The following is a 19,828-nucleotide window of genomic DNA, read 5'->3' on the forward strand; positions in this document are numbered from 1 at the left end:
TCAGTGTGAGAAATTTGCATTGGCACTGGCAGCCAATCTCTTAAATCTGGGTAGGAATGGAGTCAAAGCAATTCTCAGACATCCATGCACATGGTCATTGGTCAGTTGTGAGCGGTACTTATTCTTAATGATGTTTAGCGTAGAGAAGGCTGACTCGCAGCTATAGGTAGAGCCAAACATTGTTAATGTGTACACTGCCACTTTGTTAAGTACAGGAAACTTTGCCTTTGGCACAGTCTGCAGCCAAAATGTGACAGGGTCAGAGGATTCACATTGCTCTCTTAACACTACATCAGCCTGTAAATCTAATAGCTCCATTTGAAGGGCCTGTGCATTAGCCCACTTGTACATATGTACTGCCTCCTTTGAGAAAGAAATAACATTCTTAACAAAAAATGGACTCCTAACAAAGAGCATCAGCTGATCTCCCAATGCAAAGCCATCAAAGCGAGCCTTAAAGTTTTCAATCAACTTTTGGATAAAGTCAGAATGAGCAGTGACATTGATCTCCTGTATCTCCTTCATTGAAGGAAAATATGTACAGTCCTGCTCAAGATACATTTTCAGAATGTCCAGTTTCCTCTGAAAAGACTGGACTGCAGCCACCAAGTCACACACAGGATTGTCTTTCCCTTGAAGCTTCAGATTGAGGTCATTTAAATGCCCTGTGATGTCAACCAGAAAGGCCAGTGTGTCCATGTTACTTTCCTCTTCTAAAAAGTGCAAAAACACATGAGCCTTGTGATTTTTTTGTTGTGCAAGGAAATCTTTAATTTCTTTTCTTATCTTCCAAAAGCGAGCCAGCACTTTTCCTTTACTCAACCATCTGACATTGGAGTGCAAGAGCAGGTCATTGGCAGGAGCATCTACTTCTGCTAAAAACTCCCTGAGCAGACGATGCTGGTGAGCTGATGAAGCCCTGAGAAAGTTAACTAGTTTGGTGATGGTGTTCATAACTTCTGCGTGGTGCTCTGAAAGTGTGGAGCAGAGAACAGACATGTGGATAATGCAGTGATATGACAAGAGCTCTGGGTTGTCCTCTTTCAGTCGACTGACTGCACCTTTTCTCTTCCCATCATAGACGGTGCCCGTCAGTGGTGATGGAGACAACATTTTTACATCGATTCTCCTCTGTGTCAGCATTTCCTTTATGGCCAAATATATGTCCTCTCCCCTGGTGTGCGTTTTTAAAGCTGTGACGCCTAAAATGTCCTCTACAAATGTTTTAGTCTCCTCATGATAGAATCGGACATACACCAAGAGCTGAGCGTTGTCACTTACGTCAGTTGATTCATCAGCAGCTAACGCAATGCACGGGGCACTTTGGATGGCGCTGTCAAGCTGGGACTGCACATCTTCCGACAGTAGCTCAGCTCTTCTTGTTGTTGTTGTGGATGATAAAGGAATCTGACGAACCTTTTGTTTTAGCTGCTGTCCTTCTTTACCCTCAAACAGCGTGTCTGCCAACGCCTCCATACATTCTTTCACCATTCCGGAGTCAGTAAAAGGCTGACTCCGGAATGCCCAAAATCCACTGTACTCGAAGTGAGCACTCGTAGGCTCGTTGCTGTGCTGTAATGGACTGTGTTATCACCCGTGTTGCACGCTCATACTGTCCTTTCAGTTCACAAATTTTCCTCGTCCTCGCGGGTGATCCTGGCGGGTAATTTTCATTGAAAGTTTTGTGTCTTGTCTCGAAATGCCGCTTGATGTTTCCACTTTTAACAACAGCAACAGACTCCGAACAAATAAGACACACGGGCCTCGTAGAGCTCGATGACGGCAAAATGAACGCAGTACGCTTCAGTCCACTCATCTCGAAAGATGCGTTTTCAGAGTCCACTTTTCTAATTTTTGACAAAGCCATAATAATCCATTCACGAATATCATAGTAATGTGTGTACAAGCCAAAGTTTGTGATCTCTCCGGACCCCGGCTCTTGCAAAGGACCTGACACAGACATAGCTGCCCGCGCGCACGCCTGTTCAAAAATTACTTTCGGTAAAAATTAATTTGTATTTTTTTTCCAAAACTTTTTAACAAAAATGTTTAGAGGTCCGGATAAAAAGGTATTGGGGTCCGGACCTGGACCCCGGTCTGCCAGTTGGGGACCCCTGCTATAGATGCATCGAGGAAGGCTTCCTTTTTCGTTCCTATTCTTTCGGGGGGGGGGATCTCTGGAGGCCTGGGGGGAGGTAACTTGTGGCCAATACACACGGGGGTTATCAAGCCACACATGGACATGGTGCGGTGGTAGATCCTGCCTGACAGGGGAGGAGTTGCTACAGTCACGGCAACCGGGGGGCAGCAGGGACTGCCCAAGTGAGACGGGCCAAAATACATCACAGGGAGTTGCCTGAAACGGGAACTATGCCTGTGGAGCCCTCAGCTGAATTTGTGCCAGAGCGCTAGGGAGGAAGAACATCCAGGAAGCGAGAGATCAGTGGCTAACCTGGGGAAGAAGGTGCACTGAATCAGCTTGGTGAAGGGCGCAAGGGGAAAATGCGTACTTGAGCAGCCCCCGGGACCAGGTGTGTGCCAGCGCGTCTGTGGCGAGAGGGTCTTCCGTTAGGGAGTACCAGAGCGGGCAGTGGGAGTTGTCTCAGATCAGCTGGACCACCTGGGGGTGGAGCCTCCATTCTCTGATGAGCGAGACCTTCGTGTTGCGGTCGCCCGGGGTGTGAGTGGCGAGTCGCGGCTGGCTCCTAATGAGGATATAGCAGGCGAGTTGTGACATGTGACGGGAGTGTACACTGCCTTGGCAATTGATGTACACTACCGTGGCGGTGCTGTCTGAACAGATCAAGACGTGCTTGCCCCGAATACAGCCAACATCTCGAGCCAGTTGATGTGCCAACACAGTCAGGGCCCCGTCCAGGAGCCAGCGGCTGCATGCCGGTAGCACATAGTGCCCCAACCCAGTTTAGAGGCATCTGTGGTTCCAAACCCTCTTGATGGAAGCAAGCGCAATCAGGAGGGCCATCTTTAAGGAGAGGGCTTTGAGCTCGACTGAATCAAGCGGCTCAAAGGGGGGTCTCTGAAGGCCTGAGTGAATCACTGAGAGATCCCAGGAGGGGAATAGACTTGGCCGGGAAGGTTTCAACCTTGCCTCTAAGGAACCTGATAATCAAGTCGTGCTTACCAAGGGACTTGCTGTCTACTGCGTCATGGTGGGCTGCGATAGCAGCGACATACACCTTCAAGGTGGAAGGGGACAGCCTCCTCTCCAGCCTCTCCTGCAGAAATGAAAGCACTGATCGAACTGCACATATCTGGGGGTCTTCAGATCTGGAAGAACACCAATTTGCAAACAGACTCCACTTGAGGACATAAAGCTGCCTGATAGAGGAAGCTCTGGCTTGGTTGATCATGTCTACGACTGCAGGTGGTAGACCGCTTAAATCTTCTGTGTCCCGTCAAGGGGCCAGACATGGAGGTTCCAGAGGTCTTGGCAAGGATGCCAGAGGGTTCCCCGTTCCTGAGTAAGAAGGGCCTTCCTCAGGGGAATTTGCAAGGGAGGTGCTGTCGTGAGGAGCATGAGATCCGAGAACCAGGTCCGTGTGGGCCATTAAGAAGCCACTAAGGTGACTTGTTCCTCGTCCTCCCTGACCTTGCACAGCACCAGTGCAAGAAGGCTCACTGGGGGAAATGCGTACTTGAAAAGCCCCTGGGGCCAGCTGTGTGCTAGCGCATCTGTGCCTAGAGGGGCCTCCGTTAGAGAGTACCAGAGCGGGCAGTGGGAGTTGTCTTGGGAGGCAAAGAGATCTATCTGTGCCCTGCCGAAGCGGTCCAAGATCAGCTGGACAACCTGGGGGTGGAACCTCTACTATCCGCTGAGCAAGACCCATCGTGTTGCGATCGCCCGGGATGTGAGTGGCGAGAAGAGACCTGAGTCGCTGCTGGTTCCAAATGAGAAGATGGCGGGAGAGTTGTGACATGTGACTGGAGCGTATGCCACCTTGCCGATTGATGCTATGTGGCGGTGCTGTCTGAATGGATCAAGACGTGCTTGCCTCGAATCAGCAGGAGAAACCTCTGTAAGGTTTTCAAGGAAGCAAGGAGTACAGCCAACAACTCGAGGCAGTTGATGTGCCAATGCAGGTGAGAGGCGTCTGTGTTGACCACGACACGTCTGGACACCTGCTGTAGTCCTCACTACTGTCCGCAGAAAATAGAGGTCTGTCCAAGGTTTGAAAGTCTGACGGCAGGAAGGGGTGATTAACACGTGATATGTGCCACGGTGCAATGCCCATCTCGGGACTCGAGTCTGAAGCCAGTGCTGGAGCAGTCTCATATGCATCAACCCGAGTGGCGTGACCGTGGCCGAGGATGCCATATGCCCCAGGAGCCACTGGAACTGTTTGAGAGGAACCACTGTGCCGAACGCAGGTTAGAATTCGACTCTGCTTGAGCATTTTGATTGGGAGTCTGTGTAAATTCCAGTTAAGAACTTGCAAGTCCAAGATTGGCCGCAACCCACCGCCTTTTTGGGTACCATGAAGTAAGGGCTGTAGAAACCCTTCTTCATCTCGGCTGGAGGGACAGGCCCTATCGCGTCCTTGAACGCTGAGATGGCGCACCCAGGAAGTTCGGTGTTCGGTCAGGTCTTCAGCGTCAGACGCCTGAATGCTCTGCGAAGCAGCGGCGATGTCATCATCCAAACGTGGCTCCAGGGATTAGGCAAACTGGCTGTGAAGCAAGCTGCCATCGTCCTGAGCGCAGACGGAAGCAAATGATGGGGGCGGGTGGTACGTGGTGCTGTGCCCGGTGAAACCGAGCCCGCTACCATCCCTAAATCGCCTCCATCGCCAACCGGGTCATCCTCATTCCTGTGGGAAGAAGGAGCGACATGGGTGGGTGGCTGGAGAACGACGCGGGGGGTGGTTGGAGTGGCATTCGCTTTGAGAAATGAAAGCCGTGGCCACAACGTTGCCATGGTCATGTTCTCGCACTAAGAATATGAACCGTTCACAAACACTTCCTCAGTGTGATTGCTACCCAGGCACACGAGGCAGCATCAATGACCATCAAATCTGGAGAGACACTGACCACATCCAGGAACTACACAGCGGCAGAAGGGCATCTTTAAAAAGATGCGTCCTGAAAAGTACGTTCAATGCTCGCTTGTGTATGTTACTCTTTTACCAGAAATAAACTATTTTAGAGGAGAATAAACACTTTCAGAGATATCAAACTCTTTTATTGAGATCACACAACCGTGGCGTCCTGTTAATCGTGTTTAAAAATAAGTAATTAAATAATAATTATATTAATAACCCCAGTGAGCAGTGGTAGTAACCAAAGAGTAACCTAACCCTAAGCCTAACCCCTGAAGGCGTCTGTGGCAAGGAACACAAAACTCCATAAGATGTTGGTTAATGGGGTAAAATAACTTTGGGATAAACCAGACTGATCCCCTCTGACTAACATAAATATGATGTAAATATTACTTATGTATAGTTCAAGTCATGGTTTCAGATTATTAAACTAAGTAAGTGTTAAGTGTCAGTGTTTAAACATCGATTTTGTATGAACTGTAAGATTAATGGCTAATGTCTTCGAAGTCCATCCTGGATTAACGGCAGAAGTTCACATAGAGTCTTTAGTCTAGACTTAAACTGAGGGAGTGTGTCTGCATCTCGAACAGTGTTAGGGAGACTATTCCATAGTTTAGGAGCCAAATATGGAAAGGATCTTTTGTGGATTTTGATATTCTAGGAACAATTAACAGGCCAGAATTTTGCGATCGTAATGAACGTAATGGAATGTAGTGTGGTAGAAGGTCACTTATGTACTGCAGAGCTAGACCATTCAAAGCTTTGTACGTAGTTAACAGAATTTTTTAATTAATACGGAATTTAACAGGTAGCCAATGCAACGATGATAAAATTGGGCTAATATGATCATCTTTCTTGGTTCTTGTCAGCACTCTGGCTGCTGCAATTTGATTTGGCACTCTGCTGAGAATGCCTCTCTGAGTTCAACATGATCGTGCACAAACTCTGAGTTAAACTCAGGTTGAGTGAACTAACCCAGAACTGGTATTCTGAAACCAAGACCCGCGAGTAAGCAATGCTTGGGTTAATCAATCATGAGTATAGGGTTTATATTACAATAAGTTAACCTTGCTTTCTGGAATACCCCCTGAAGAGATAATTGCTTCCCTGATCTTGTTTGACAATAAAGAATTGTATCCATATTTCATTTCCATCTTCCAAGAGTCTGTTTTTATGTTGCTTCATCAAGACCCCAAGACCATAGTATCGTAAAAATTCACTGTCATTTGTAGGTTAAATATTAAACATTGGATGAAACTGTATAATGTATCATAAACTTTTTATCATTATTACATTGATATGTTTTCATACAATGAAGGGCTGGAATCTGCATTATATCAGGCTGATTTGTCAGTTTAGGCTGACCTGTAAGATTTGATGTCATTATAACATGCATTGTTGGAAATTTATATAAAGAAAGTTGTGCATCTGCCCTCACCTTTTTGCAAAAGTAAATCCACAGCAGGCAGACAGTATGGGATTTTTGAGTTTTGAGTCCCAGCTCAAGGTCCTTTCCCAAGTTTGTTCCCCCTGTCATTTCCTGTGCATCTCCACTTTCCTAATATCCATTAAAATAGATAAAAGTGTTCATGGGTTTCATGTGAGTACAATAACTAAATCCCCATGTAACATTCATACAGATATTGGAAGTCTTGCTGTAGGAGAGAAACGTTAAGGTGGTGACGATGTGAGGGGAGCTGGTCAACCCAAGATGTAGGATGTCTTCAAATTTTGTGGTTTATATGGTTCTGAAAACACAATAAAGGAAGAATATGACACTAGGCACATTAAAAGGGCAAGGAACAGACAAACTGGCAAAGATATGTAGACATTAACGTAGACAAGAAGAGACCATTTAGAAACATAGAAAATAGCAGAAAAGCAAACAAATACCTAAACACAATATTGGCTGATCCAGCGGGTGTACATGAGCATAAAGTATGTTAAAGGAATAGTTCACCCAAAAATTTGTATTCTTATTATTTACTCACCCTCATGCTATCCCAGAAGTGTATGACTTTCTTTCTTCTGCAGAACAATATGGAGAATGAAGAATATTTCATCTCTGTAGGTCCATACCACACAAGTGAATGGGTGCCAGAATTTTGATGCAACTCCAGTGGTTATTATTCTATAATATATACTATTCCTTTAACCAATCATTTCTGACCTCTGTTTATTTTTGACCAGTGCATCCATGTACCACCTTCAAGTGGCATTTGCCATTTTTTAGCTGCCAGCCTGCAAAAGTTGTCTTGTTTCTCAGTAGAAAAGACATGTTCTGTGTGATAAACAATTTCAAGAGATATAAATAAGATTTAGGTTAAGAAAGGTAACATTTTCTCCCTCAAAAAAACCTGTAATCAGTGGACATCTGAACAAAATGTGACTTTAAGCAACATAAAAATTTAAATATGAAAAAAAAGTATTAAGTTGGTATATGAGGGTTGGAATAAACGAGAAACCTTTAGGAAGGTTAAACATCTCATACAACATTTCACAACACTCTTAGTACATCAACAAATCAACTGAGAAACAAAAAAAGGTCTCTGAAAGATGGTCACATGATCATTGTGGCTTTTCAAAAGGACTTTCACTATCATAATAAGGTGCCGTGCCTTTTTTATTCTGTTCAGACTGCAGCCTGAGTGAAACCTGAGTGAAAACAACACAGGGAATTTCTCACAATAATAATGACTTCAGCACATAAAGGTCAGTACAAACACTTTAATAATCGTCGTATGGAGTTTTGTGTTCCTTGCCACAGTCACCTTCAGCATGCTCACTGGGATTCTATATACAATTATTATTTAATAAGTTATTTTATACACAATATAAAATCATATTTAATCAAACTACAAAATGGTGACTAAGACTTTATAGATATTAAAGTTGAATTGTCTGTTTCATTTTCTGTAAAGCTTCTTTGAAACGATGTGTGTTGTGAAAGGTGCTATACAAATAAAAATGACTTGACTTAATCACAATATTATACATATGACATTTCTGTTATATAAAACTAAAAGCCAGGAATTTAACTGAAATGACAGAACTGTCTATCAAGATCCTGCAGGAATTTTCTTGAAATATTATTTTGGTAAAGAGGAACCTGATATAACAAAGACAATCAGAAAGTTTAAAGTCAGAAAAGGTATTTTAATCCATTTAGCTGTAGTGCTCATGACTCAAACATTTGGTGCAATTGCCAAGCTTAACTGTGCTCTTTTAAAGGTGTACTCAGTCATTGTTTTAAATCAGTTTAAATTCTAAAGTCATGAATTTTAATTTGCAAAATATGTAGGAAATCATGGCCACTCACATTAAAATGAAGACTCCAGTCATATAATTTATCTTATAAAAGCTGTTTTATTCTACATGGAGAGGGTCCACACATAGGACTACTGATGAGTATTGATTTGAAATGATACTGCATCCAAGCTGCTAGGTGTGTGTTTAAGTCCAAGACAACATACACACACAAGTTACTGAGTGCACCTTTAAATTACATCAAACAATATGTCTCTTGGTTACAATCTCACTTCAGCAGTAATATTTTAATATATATAATATAATATAATATAATATAATATAATATAAATATTAGACTTTAATAAGCACACAAATTCTGGGTCAATCAGCCATAGGGCTGTCAAATAAAAATTTTAAATTCAAATATTCATCGAAATTAAGAAATAAAGGCTAAAACTGTGTATTTGAATTTTGGATTTGTGCCAATCACTGACGATGGCTTCAGAAAGATCACCTTTGTGTGCTTAAGAAAAGACTAGACACAGCATAACATCTTGGTTACTGTCGTAACCTCCGTTTCCAGATGGCGGGAACTCAACACATGATGTAGTGACACTAGGGGTCTCTCTTGAGAGCCTACCGATCACCATCTGGTGGTGAGTTGGGTCAGGGGGTGGGGAAAGACTCTGTACAGACCTGGGAGGCCCAAGCGAGTAGTGCGCGTGAACTGGGAACATTTGGAGGAGGTCCCTGTCCATGAGATCTTCAACTCACACCTCCGGCGGAGCTTTTCAGGCATCCCTGCGGAGGTTGGGGACATTGAACCGGAGTGGGCAATGTTCAAAGCTTCCATTGCCGAAGCCTCGGTGGAGAGCTGCGGCCTCAAGGTTTTAGGTGCCGCAAGGGGTGGTAATCCTCGAACACCGTGGTGGACACTGGTGGTCAGGGAAGCCGTCCGACTGAAGAAAGAGGCCTTCCTGGATTTGTTGTCCCGGAGGTCTCCGGAGGCAGTTGCAAGGTACCGACAGGCCTGAAGTGTTGCGGCCTCAGCCGTGAGGGAGGCAAAGCAGTGGGTGTGGGAAAAGATCAGAGGAGCCATGGAGAAGGACTTCTGGTCCGCACCAAAGTGCTTCTGGAAAACCGTCCTCCACCTTAGGAGGGGGAAACGGGGAACCATCCAAGCTGTATACAGCAAAGATGGGACGCTGTTTTCCTCAACCGAGGAGGTTATTGGGCGGTGGAAGGAACACTTTGAAGAACTCCCAACATGCCCTCTATGCTAGAGGCAGAGCCGGAGGCTGATGGGGGATCAGATTCTATTTCCCTGGGGGAGGTCACTGAGGTAGTCAAACAACTCCGCAGTGGCAAAGCCCCGGGGATTGATGAGATCCGACCAGAAATGCTGAAAGCTTTGGATGTGGAGGGGTGTCATGGATGACACGCCTCTTCAACATTGCGTGGAAATCTGGGACAGTGCCTAAGGAGTGGCAGAACAGGGTGGTGGTTCCCCTCTTCAAAAAGGGGGATCAGAGAGTGTGTGCCAACTACAGGGGTATCACACTTCTCAGCCTCCCTGGTAAAGTTTACTCCAAGGTGCATGAGAGGAGGGTTTGGCCGACTGTCGAACCTCTGATTGAAGAGGAACAATGCGGTTTTTGTCCTGGCCGTGGAACAACGGACCAGATCTTTACTCTCGCAAGGATCCTGGAGGGGGCCTGGGAGTATGCCCATCTGGTCTACATGTGTTTTGTGGATCTGGAGAAGGCGTATGACCGGGTCCCCCCGGGAGAGACTGTGGGAGGTGCTGTGGGAGTACGGGGTGGGGGGGTCCCTTCTTAGGGAAATCCAATCTCTGTACGTCCAAAGCGAGAGCTGTGTCCGGGTCCTCGGCACGAAGTCGAGTTCATTCCATGTGGGGTTGGTCTCTGCCAAGGCTGTGCTTTGTCACCAATCCAGTTTGTGATTTTCATGGACAGGATATCGAGGCGTAGTCGGGGTGGGGAAGGTGTGCGGTTCGGTGGGCTGGGGATCTCATCGCTGCTTTTTGCAGATGATGTTGTCTTCATGTCATCATCGGTACGTGACCTTCAGCTCTCACTGGATCGCTTGGCAGTCGAGTGTGAAGCGGCTGGGCTGAGGATTAGCACCTCTAAATCTGAGGCCATGGTTCTCAGCAGGAAACCGATGGAGTGCGTACTCCAGGTAGGGAAGGAGGTATTGCCCCAAGTGAAGGAGTTCAAGTACCTCGGGGTCTTGTTCACGAGTGAGGGACAATGGAGCGGGAGGTTGGCCGGAGAATCGGGGCAGCGGGGGCGGTATTGCACTCGCTCTATCGCACCGCTGTCACGAAAAGAGAGCTGAGCCGGAAGGCAAAGCTCTCGATCTACCGGTCAATTTTTTGTTCTTACCATCACCTATGGTAATGAAGGCTGGGTCATGACTGAAAGAACTATGTTGCGAGTACAAGCGGCCGAAATGGGCTTCCTCAGTAGGGTGGCGGGCTTCTCCCTTAGAGATCAGTCATCCGTGAGGAGCTCGGAGTAGAGCCGCTTCTCATTTGCGTCGAAAGGAGTCAGTTGAGGTGGTTTGGGCATCTGGTAAGGGTGCCCCCTGGGCGAATCCCTAGAGAGGTGTTTCAGGCACGTCCAGCTGGGAGGAGGCCTCGGGGAAAACCCAGGATTAGGTGGAGAGATTACATCTCCACACTGGCCTGGGAACGCCTCAGGGTCCCCCAGTCAGAGCTGGTTAATGTGGCTCGGGATAGGGAAGTTTGGGGCCCCCTGCTGGAGCAGCTGCCCCCGCGACCTGACTTCGGATAAGCGGTTGAAGATGTATGGATGGATGGGTATAAAAGGAGGGAAGCGTGCATCTGTTCAGGCAGGTTTTGAGCTGAGGAGCCGAGAGTAAGGTCTCGGCCATTTCAGCGGCTAGTACAGCAAGAAGGACAAAACGTCTTGTTCCCTCCATCAGCGAATTTAGGTTACGGCAATAATCGAGACATTCCCCCTCTTTCACTCACTCGTGCTGCCGCTGCCTTTTCTCTCTCTATGTTTTCTCTTTCCATCGATTTTCAGATGCGGCTGGGGCCATCTAACGCTATTACACACTTCGGGGAAAGCCTTCTTTTCCAATCCTATTCTTTCAGGGGGAAAAGACCCCACGGAGACCATATACTGCCCAGCAGAGGAGGTTAACTTGTGGCAAAGTAGGTCACATGGGCTTACCAGCAACATATGGAAGTAGCACAGTGGTAGGTCCTGCCTCGTAGGGGAGGAGCTCTACAAACACAGTGACCGGGGGGCAGAGGGAACTCTGCCCAAGGGAGACGTGGGCCCACCGGCAGGGAGACATCACAGGAGTTTATTGGAATAATCAGAAACTGTGGAGCACCTGTTCCATTACAGGCAAGTTGGTGCCAGCAGTGGGTCTGGCTGTGAACTTCCTCTGCTGAGTTTGGAGCCATAGGGCTTGGGAGGAAGGACACCCAGGGTCTGTGACTTGAGGACTTGAATGGGGGAGTAGAGCACACGTCTTCACCTCAGGGGAGGGGAAAGGCACTATGCACAAGCGATACTGTATGTTTGGACCAGTCAAAACACGGGACGAGACCGGCTCAACCCGGAAATTGTAAAATCTCACGAAGGTATTGGGTTTTGCCCAGCCCACCACTCTGCGTATATCTGCTAGAGAGGTGCCATTGGCCAGTGCCCATGAGGATGCCACACTCCTTGTAGAGTGTGCTCAAACCTGCAAGGGGCAGGCACATCCTGGGTCTGGTAGGCCAATGCAATGCCGCCCACGATACAGTGGGCAAGCCTCTGTTTCGAGATAGCGTTCCCATTCCGATGTCCATCAAAGCAGACAAAGAGCTGCTCAGAGTGTCTAAAGCTCTGTGTGCAATCCAAATAGGTGCGCAAAGGCACGTAGCCTGGTCGGGATCTCAGGATGACGTGAGAGTCTGCCGGACCGAACTCCAGGAAAGTGTCACTGACAGAGAATGCTTACAGGTCCCCAACACTCTTGATGGAAGTGAGTACAATCAGGAGGGCCGTCTTCAAGGAGAGCGCCTTTAGTTTGACTGACTCTAGCGGCTCAAATGGGGCTCTCCGAAGGCCCGAGAGGACCATAGAGAGATCCCATGAGGGGAACAGACATGGCCTAAGCAACCTGATGATCAGGTTGTGCTTCCCTAATGACTTACCGTCTACTGCATCATGGTGAGCCACTATGGCAGCTACATAAACCTTCAAGGTGGAGTGGGACAGCCGCCCCTCCAGCCTCTTCTGCAGGAATGACAGCACTGATCTGACTGCGCACCTCTGTGGGTCTTAGATCAGGCATAACGACAATTTGCGAATAAGCACCACTTTAGGGCATAAAGCTGCCTGGTAGAAAGAGCTATGGCTTGCGAGATCATGTCTACGATGGGTGGTGGTAGAGTGTTTAGATCTTCCGCATCCCATCCAAGGGCCAGGCATGGAGGTTCCAGATGTCTGGGCGCAGATGCCAGAGGGTACCCCGTCCAAGAGCCAGTGGCTGCATGCCCGTTGCACATGGCGCCCCAGCCCAACAACACCTGCTGTAGGGGGACTCCTGCCCATAGAAAACAGAGGTCTGTCCAAGGGCTGAATAAGTGATTGCAGGAAGGGGTGAGGGTCACATGGTATGTGCCGTGGTGCCATGCCCATCTTGGGAGTCGATTCTGAAGCCAGTGCTGAAGCAGTCTCATATGCATCAACCCGAGTGGCGCGACCGTTGCTGAGAATACATTTAAGCGTCAGCATCTTGAACAGGAGACTGTGTTAAGCCCAGTTCAGAGATCGCAGGTCCAAGATTGGCCGCAACCCACCACCTTTCTTGGAGTAAGGGTTGTAGAATCCCCTCTGTGTCTGAAGGATTGTGATCTCCGCATGCAGGGTGGAGGCATTTTTGCCCTGCCCAGAGGTGAAGCACGGCAGGCGCCTGGCGAACTGAATCCCATAGCTGAGTCGGATGGTCCTGGCCAGCCAACCACGATGGGTTGGAAAGCATAAGCCATGCATCCAAGCTCCGAGCGAGGGGCACTAAGGGGAGGATCATGTGTGACGAACCTGGAGGTGAGTCCTTGTGGTGGGGGGGAGCAGGCAACATCACGTTGGGAAGTGTTGCTAAGTCCCGAGGTGGTTGTGCTGAGGAGAAGCTCAAAGCACTTACCTTGCTCCACGCAACCAGCCTGGGGCAGGTAGGCAACTGAGGAGGAGGTTCTGTAGAGACGACCTCTAGACTCGTCACCACCTGCCGGCCTGAGGTACAAGTGTGGTGCAGTTGGGCACGTGAAGGTGGAAGGGTCGCATTCATGGGGGTTAGACTGCAAGTGCTCAGTGTCTGATTGCCGTGCGAACGGCGGTTGTGGGCACTGGCTAAGTGACCCAGGGAGTGAGGAAACTGCTTTCTTTGTGACAATGTGGGTCCAGCAGCCAGTTGGGGGTGCAGAAATCAAAGAAAAGGAAACACAAGATTCTCTCCGAAGACGCTGTCCGATACAGTGCCGAAACTCACATCCAGCTCGGGGGCTCCGACATCAGACTGGCCGTAAGGCGAGTCTGCTCGGGGGCAAACGAGCGTGCTGGGGAATGGATGGTCTGCGGGGATTTACCCGGCAAAACCGGGCTCGTTAAATTCCCAAATTCTTTTCCCAGTTTGTCAGCGTGTTACCTAGTTCTACCAGCTTGGACCTGAGAAAACACGGGACGAAACCGACTCAACCCTGAGATTGTAAAATCTCACAAAGGTATTGGGTGTTTCCCAACCCGCTGCTCTGCATATGTCTGCTATGGAGGTGCCCCTGGCCAGTGCCCATGAGGACGCAACACTTCTTGTTCGATTTAACCTCCGGACGCCTCTTAGGAACCTGATAATTCAGTCATGTTTACCCAAAGACTGCCCCGAGGGAGACTCTTTATGGACGCTACCGTGGTGGTGCTGTCTGATCGGATCAAGACGTGTTTGCCCTGAATTAATGGGAGAAACCTCCGTAGGGCAAAAAGTACAGCCAACAACTCGAGGCAGTTGATATGCCAGCGCAGCAGGGCCCCTTTCCAATGGCCCGCGGCTGCGTCCCCATTGCACACAGTGCCCCAACCCAATTTGGAGGTGTCGGTAGTGACCAGGACAGGGATTTGGCATCTTCGCTGTGTACTGCGTTAAAGCGGACGCCCCCGATGGTCGAATGATCCTGGCCAGCCAGCGTGACGGATTGGGAATTGAGCGCCACGCGTCCAAACTCTGAGCTAGGGGCACTAAGGGGACGATTATTTTTGACGTACCTGGATGGTCTTCGCAGCGGGGCGGAGCAGGTAGTGTGGCGTTGGGAGTCTGTCTGCCAATTTCTCATTGGCCTTTTCTCATAGATCAGAGATGCAAAAGGCTCTCAAGAGAGACCCCTAGTGTCACTTCTTCGACACAACGTCGAAGTGAGCAACAGGCGGGGAACTGAACACCATCCAACTCCCTTTCATATTTAACAATTATATATACAGTATATTATATATACAGTATATTATATATATATATATATATATATATATATATATATATATATATATATATATATATATAATTGTTAAATATTTAAAGATTTTCATCATTATATATTGAATTGTTTTTCTCAGCAAATATTTGTATTCACGATTAATTAATCGGGACACCATGTAATGAATTATCGATTAAAATGTGTAATTTATTGACAGCCCCAATATATATATATATATATATATATATATATATACACTCACCTAGAACTTTATTAGGAATATTATGGTCCTAAAAATAGTTCCCAATATGGTCTTCTGCTGTCGTAGCCCATTCGCCTCAAGGTTCGATGTGTTTGCATTCTTAGATGCTATTCTGCACACTACAAATGTACAGAGTGGTTATCTGATTTACTGTAGCCTTTCTGTCAGCTCAAACCTGTCTGGCCATTCTCCATTGACCTTTTCCATCAACAATGTGTTTCTGTCCACAGAACTGCCGCTGACTGTATGTTTTTTGTTTTTGGCACCATTCTCTAGAGACTATAGTGTCTGTTGTGCATGAAAATCCAAGGAGATCAGCAGTTATACCAGTCAAACCAGCCTGTCTGGCACCAACAATCATGCCACCAATTTTCCCTATTGTGATGGTTGATGTGAACATTAACTGAAGCTCCTGACCCATATTTTTTCAGTGCATTGCTGCCACATGATTGGCTGAATAGATAATCAAATGAATAAGTAGGTGTACAGGTGTTCCTAATAAAGTTCTAGGTGAGTGTATATATATACACTCACCTAAAGGATTATTAGGAACACCTGTTCAATTTCTCATTAATGCAATTATCTAATCAACCAATCACATGGCAGTTGCTTCAATGCATTTAGTGGTGTGGTCCTGGTCTCCTTGTCTCCTGAACTCCAAACTGAATGTCAGAATGGGAAAGAAAGGTGATTTAAGCAATTTTGAGCGTGGCATGGTTGTTGGTGCCAGACGGGCCGGTCTGAGTATTTCACAATCTGCTCAGTTACTGGGATTTTCACGCACAACCATTTCTAGGGTTTACAAAGAATGGTGTGAAAAGGAAAAACATCCAGTATGCGGCAGTCCTGTGGGCTTAAAATGCCTTGTTGATGCTAGAGGTCAGAGGAGAATGGGCCGACTGATTCAAGCTGATAGAAGAGCAACTTTGCCTGAAATAACCACTCGTTACAACCGAGGTATGCAGCAAAGCATTTGTGAAGCCACAACACTCACAACCTTGAGGCGGATGGGCTACAACAGCAGTAGACCCCACCGGGTACCACTCATCTCCACTACAAATAGGAAAAAGAGGCTACAATTTGCAAGAGCTCACCAAAATTGGACAGTGGAAGACTGGAAAAATGTTGCCTGGTCTGATGAGTCTAGATTTCTGTTGAGACATTCAGATGGTAGAGTCAGAATTTGGCGTAAACAGAATGAGAACATGGATCCATCATGCCTTGTTACCACTGTGCAGGCTGGTGGTGGTGGTGTAATGTGTGGGGGATGTTTTCTTGGCACACTTTAGGCCCCTTAGTGCCAATTGGGCATCGTTTAAATGCCACGGCCTACCTGAGCATTGTTTCTGACCATGTCCATCCCTTTATGGCCACCATGTACCCATCATCTGATGGCTACTTCCAGCAGGATAATGCACCATGTCACAAAGCTCGAATCATTTCAAATTGGTTTCTTGAACATGACAATGAGTTCACTGTACTAAAATGGCCCCCACAGTCACCAGATCTCAACCCAATAGAGCATCTTTGGGATGTTGTGGAACGGGAGCTTCGTGCCCTGGATGTGCATCCTACAAATCTCCATCAACTGCAAGATGCTATCCTATCAATATGGGCCAACATTTCTAAAGAATGCATTCAGCACCTTGTTGAATCAATGCCACGTAGAATTAAGGCAGTTCTGAAGGCGAAAGGGGGTCAAACACAGTATTAGTATGGTGTTCCTAATAATCCTTTAGGTGAGTGTATATTATATACTGTATATTGCGAAACATTAGCTCAGCGGCCGCAAAGCATGCCACCTTTAAACCTGAGGGCCACATTCTTAATTTGTATTATTATCTGTTTACATACACAGGGATATATTCAAAATCAAGAGAGCTATATATAATCCTTGCTTAAAAACTGTTCTCCCTCTTTAGTGTTTTGCTACTAATGCAAATCACTAACAAGCATTTATGAAGAGTCTGTTATTGGAGGAACTTTTTTTTTATTTTGTTATTCATATTATTGCAGAAAGCAATCTCTGTGAGCTCTTCAAATGGGTTTGACACAAACCTGCATTGTGATGAGAGACTCACGTGAGACTGAGGGTGCGAATGTGACATTTGAGTGACATGTGTCCCCAGATGTGAGCAAAATCTGACAAAACCTCCATTTTGGCACATGGACATTTGGAAAAATGCACCCCTGAAAAGTAAGCCCTGGGGCCTGCGGTGTCTTGATACTCCCTGGTCTGTTATAATTAGTTTTATATGAAAACTTTAGATGTCTATGGTGTGTCCCTATTTAGACAACCAAATAAATTTGTGTTGGTGTGTTTGTGTGTGTTTATTTAACTTTTTTATTTAATATTTTTGTCTTTGTAGTATCTGATCTGAGGATCATTCTATTGGGTAAGACTGGAGCTGGAAAAAGTGCCACAGGGAACTCCATCCTGGGCAGAGATGCATTTGAAGAGAACAATATAATGTGTGAGAAACAGAAAGGAGTGGTGGGTGGAAAGACCATCGCTGTAGTTGACACTCCGGGACTATTTAATACATCTATTACTGAAGATCAGTTGAAGGCTGAAATTGAGAACTGTATGGTGATGTCTGCTCCTGGTCCACATGTGTTTCTGCTGGTGATCAAACTGGGAGTGGGATTCACAAAAGAAGAGAGGGACACAGTGAAATGGATTCAAGAGAACTTTGGAGAAGAGGCTTTGGGGCGTACCATCATTCTGTTCACTCACACTGATCTGCTAAAGGATTACTCTTTAGATGAGTACATTAGGAAAAGCAAATATTTACCAGAAATAGTTGATAGTTGTGGTGGCAGATATCACTCATTCAACAATGAGGACAAAAGCAATCAAGGTCAGGTGTCAGATCTGTTGCAAAAGATCAAAAAATTGATAGAGGAAAATGGAATGAGGTATTACACTCATGAGATGTTTAAAACAACTCAACAGAACAGAAACACAACAGAAATTACATGGAAGGACAGAATGAAGCTGCCAAAAGTTCCACTTGGTTTGTGCTTAATTGTATTAATAGGATGTGTATTACTAGGAACACATTATCTGAAAAAGGAGCAAGAACAGAAGAAGCAGCAACTGATAACGGAGCTCCGACATAATAAACAAGAGCAGCAGCAGCTGAAAGAGAAGCTCACAAAGAAGGAACAGGAATATCAGAAGCTGAAAAATGATTTAAAAGAGAAAGTACAGGAAGAGCAGCAGCTGAAAAATGACATCACACAGAAGGAACAGGAATATCAGAAGCTGAAAAATGATTTAAAAGAGAAAGTACAGGAAGAGCAGCAGCTGAAAAATGACATCACACAGAAGGAACAGGAAGAGCAGAAGCTGAAAAATGACATCATACAGAAGGAACAGGAATATCAGAAGCTGAAAAATGATTTAAAAGAGAAAGTACAGGAAGAGCAGCAGCTGAAAAATGACATCACACAGAAGGAACAGGAAGAGCAGCAGCTGAAAAATGACATCATACAGAAGGAACAGGAGGAGCAGCAGCTGAAAAATGACATCATACAGAGGAAACAGGAGAAGCTGATGCTGAAAAAGGAGCTCCAACAGAAGGAAGAGGGGAAGCAGAAGCTGAAAAATGAGCTCCTACAGAAGGAAGAGGGGAAGCAGAAGCTGAAAAATGAGCTCCTACAGAAGGAAGAGGAGAAGCAAATGCTGAAAAATGAGCTCCTACAGAAGGAAGAGGAGAAGCAAATGCTGAAAAATGAGCTCCTACAGAAGGAAGATGAGAAGCAAATGCTGAAAAATGAGCTCCTACAAAAGGAAGATGAGGAGCTGCAGCTGGAAAAGGTGCTTCTACAGAATGAACAGGATAAGCAGCAGCTGAAAAAGGAGCTCCAACAGAAGGAACTGGAGGAGAAGCAGCTGGAAAAGGAGCTCTTACATTATGAGAAGGAGCAACAGGTGAAGCAGCAATAGCATCAACATCAGCAGCAAGAGCATTAGCAGCAGCGGGGAAAGTGACCACACCAGAAAGAGTAGCAGCAGTAGCAGCTGTAGGAGGAGGAGCATCAGTAACATTGATATTAGAACTGATATAATAAGTGAAACTGTAGTTTACTGCATATTTACAACTTTAGATTTTCAGATTGGGTTTAAACATTTACTTGATACATATAATTTTACTGCCCAATGTCGTTATAAACATTGTGAAATGACACTCTTCTCTTTATTAGAATGTAGTTTAGGTATGTCATGATTTGGGAATTATTGTTTTATTGTTTTTATTTCAATCATTTCAATAAGTAATTATTTAAATGACACTTATACACATAATAAAAATCAGTGCTTGAAGTGGAGTTCACAAGAACATGAAACAGTCCTGGAACATACAGTATCAGCAATGGGTGTCAATACAGTGGTGTAAATTGTGCATCTTTGAATACTGGCCCAGTAAATGATTATGTGATTGATAACATGTAGATGGACCTTTTTTTTATCAACCCATATTTTAGGTTAAAATATATTTAACGTATGTTCTTCTTTTTTCTTTATATAAAATTCACAATTGTAATCACTTGTTCGTTTTAATTGGTCTTGATACATGAAATAATTAGTTTAAACATACAAATATTCCATGTTTTACAGTTCATTCTAGGAATATTTAGGAACCAATGTGTCAGGGAACTGGAATGATCTTGCGATTGAGACAGCCCTAGCCTGATCAGCACCCTGACTACTAAACTAGAGAGCTGATTGAGATGCACCAGAAATAA

The 19,828-nt window shown here is 45.8% G+C and overlaps 2 protein-coding genes across 2 annotated transcripts; one reads left to right on the top strand and one right to left on the bottom strand.

Annotated features, from left to right (window-relative positions):
• On the bottom strand, positions 1-1,491 carry LOC127651982 (SCAN domain-containing protein 3-like). Its single transcript, XM_052138049.1, has one exon. The coding sequence runs from the start codon at positions 1,489-1,491 to the stop codon at positions 1-3; it is 1,491 nt and encodes a 496-aa protein (XP_051994009.1).
• A 6,210-nt stretch (positions 1,492-7,701) lies between these two features.
• LOC127651983 (GTPase IMAP family member 4-like) lies at positions 7,702-19,031 on the top strand. The gene is made up of 2 exons (XM_052138050.1): positions 7,702-7,769; positions 17,449-19,031. Exons 1-2 carry the CDS (start codon positions 7,751-7,753, stop codon positions 19,029-19,031), a joined length of 1,602 nt encoding a protein of 533 aa, XP_051994010.1. The 5' UTR covers positions 7,702-7,750.
• Positions 19,032-19,828: the final 797 nt, after the last annotated feature.

The sequence above is a fragment of the Xyrauchen texanus genome, chromosome 11 (genome assembly GCF_025860055.1).
Source record: "Xyrauchen texanus isolate HMW12.3.18 chromosome 11, RBS_HiC_50CHRs, whole genome shotgun sequence".
Classification (NCBI taxonomy): Eukaryota; Metazoa; Chordata; class Actinopteri; order Cypriniformes; family Catostomidae; genus Xyrauchen; species Xyrauchen texanus.

Excerpts from the sequence above, each read along its gene's own strand:
- LOC127651982 (XM_052138049.1), bottom strand. The coding sequence starts at position 1,491 with ATGGTGAAAGAATGTATGGAGGCGTTGGCAGACACGCTGTTTGAGGGT.